This window comes from Camelina sativa, chromosome 10, assembly GCF_000633955.1.
Source record: "Camelina sativa cultivar DH55 chromosome 10, Cs, whole genome shotgun sequence".
NCBI lineage: Eukaryota > Viridiplantae > Streptophyta > Magnoliopsida > Brassicales > Brassicaceae > Camelina > Camelina sativa.
The window spans coordinates 5,804,322-5,806,266 of record NC_025694.1 but is presented as its reverse complement, the minus strand read 5'-3'; the positions used below and the strand labels follow the sequence as shown (position 1 = coordinate 5,806,266).

Sequence of the window (1,945 nt, the reverse complement as noted above, 5' to 3'; positions counted from 1 at the left end):
TTTCGTTCACATTCTTTAGAAGAGTTTGGAGTGTCTTTGATTCAATGGCGATTCTAGTGTTCTTCGTATATTTGGTTTCATGCACAGATTGGTCTTTTGTGTTATGTAGACACTTCTTAGGGTGAAATCCGAGAAATCAGGGATGGTAAAGACTTTTCATTGATTCATCATTGACCAGGATTTTAATCTGTCAGGACTGGTTTACTAGAGTTGTTGAGATGAACCTCACGTTTCAATTTGATAGATAGTCATCTTTGGGTTCATCTGAATCTTTTTGATTTGGTGTTTCAATGTTCTGAATTTTTGTATTTCCCTCATTAGATGCTCACTCGGGTTATATGATTTTGATTTGTTTTTTTTTCTTTCTATTGCAATATGGTTTGTTACTTAAATATAGAGTTGGGAAGATAGAGAGGTATCTGAACTTGTTGGGTTTTGCAGGCTTGTACTACAGTTAATGTTGGTTCTTCCGTTTGGGTTGAAGATCCAGAGGTGGCATGGATAGACGGTGAAGTTATCGAAGTCAAAGGAAATGATATTAAAGTCCTATGTACCTCAGGGAGGACGGTATGTTTCACCTGTTCGAATCATTTAAATATGCATCAACTTCTGAAGTTTCGATTTTCTTTTGTTGGTGAGGATTATGTTTATTTTAAGCTACTTCGTTACATTTTTTCAGGTGGCTATTAAAGTTTCAAATGCATACCCAAAAGATATTGAAGCTCCAGCTTCTGGAGTGGATGATATGACAAGGCTAGCATATTTACATGAACCAGGAGTCCTCCAAAATATGAAATCAAGATTTGATATCAACGAAATATATGTGAGTATTCCTATTTGAAGGTGGCAATCTTTGTCTTTCATTTTTGTTAGGAATTTGCGCTGAAATGTATATGTATATTCTTCCAGACTTACACAGGGAATATTCTGATTGCTGTAAACCCTTTTAGAAGACTACCGCATCTTTACAACAACCATATGATGCAACAATATAAAGGTGCAGGCTTTGGTGAACTGAGCCCCCACCCGTTTGCAGTTGCAGATGCAGCTTACAGGTGCCTGCCATGTAATTTTGGAAACAAAAAAAAAGATTCTCTTCTTTTGGTTCTGGTTTTCTCCTGTTTGACATTCTTTGGCTTGTTTACATTGGGGGTAGACAAATGAAAAATCAGGGCATTAGTCAATCAATCTTGGTAAGCGGTGAAAGTGGAGCAGGAAAAACTGAGACTACTAAATTGCTTATGCAATATCTGGCGGACATGGGAGGTCGAGCTGTTTCCGAAGGAAGGACTGTCGAAAAGAAAGTTTTGGAGGTTATCCATAGCATATATTTTAGTATAGACCTTCTGGATTGTTTTCGTGAAGTCGAATTGAAAATCACTCTTAGATATGTTTGATGTTTTCTTTATATGCAGTCTAACCCTGTCCTAGAAGCATTTGGAAATGCCAAGACTGTCAGAAATAACAATTCAAGGTTTATATAGTATAAAATATTCCTATGCATATGCAGTGTGTGTGCTTATGTACTTTTTTTTCTTTCTCTTTTTTTGTTGAATATCCTTATACCCTTATTGAGTCATGTTTATAAATCATTATATGTTGCAGTCGATTTGGTAAATTTGTGGAGATTCAGTTCGATCAAAGGGGAAGAATATCAGGAGCTGCTATCAGGACTTATTTGTTAGAGAGATCGCGGGTTTGTCAAGTCTCAGATCCTGAGAGGAACTATCACTGTTTTTACATGCTTTGTGCTGCACCACCTGAGGTACGTATGGGTTCTCTCTCCTTATAAAGTTCTTCCAAGCATTTCTTCTCATTTTGGGAACGTCAGAATTTGATCTGGTATTTGAAATAGCTATGGATCAGAATTTGCTCTGTACTCCCAACTATGTTAATATTCTTTAGTAAATAACTCAATTGCTTGGATTTTCTGGTTCACGTTGAT

General features: G+C 36.6%; 1 protein-coding gene across 1 annotated transcript in view; it reads left to right on the top strand.

The window, feature by feature from the left end:
• Positions 446–1,945, top strand: part of LOC104717322 (myosin-14-like) — a 10,300-nt gene continuing 8,800 nt past the window's right edge. The window contains exons 1-6 of the mRNA XM_010434871.2: positions 446–567; positions 680–823; positions 910–1,055; positions 1,157–1,313; positions 1,416–1,474; positions 1,606–1,765. Of these exons, the coding sequence (XP_010433173.1) occupies positions 746–823; positions 910–1,055; positions 1,157–1,313; positions 1,416–1,474; positions 1,606–1,765 (600 nt within the window). The 5' untranslated portion in view covers positions 446–567; positions 680–745. The remainder of the gene's footprint in view (positions 568–679; positions 824–909; positions 1,056–1,156; positions 1,314–1,415; positions 1,475–1,605; positions 1,766–1,945) is intronic.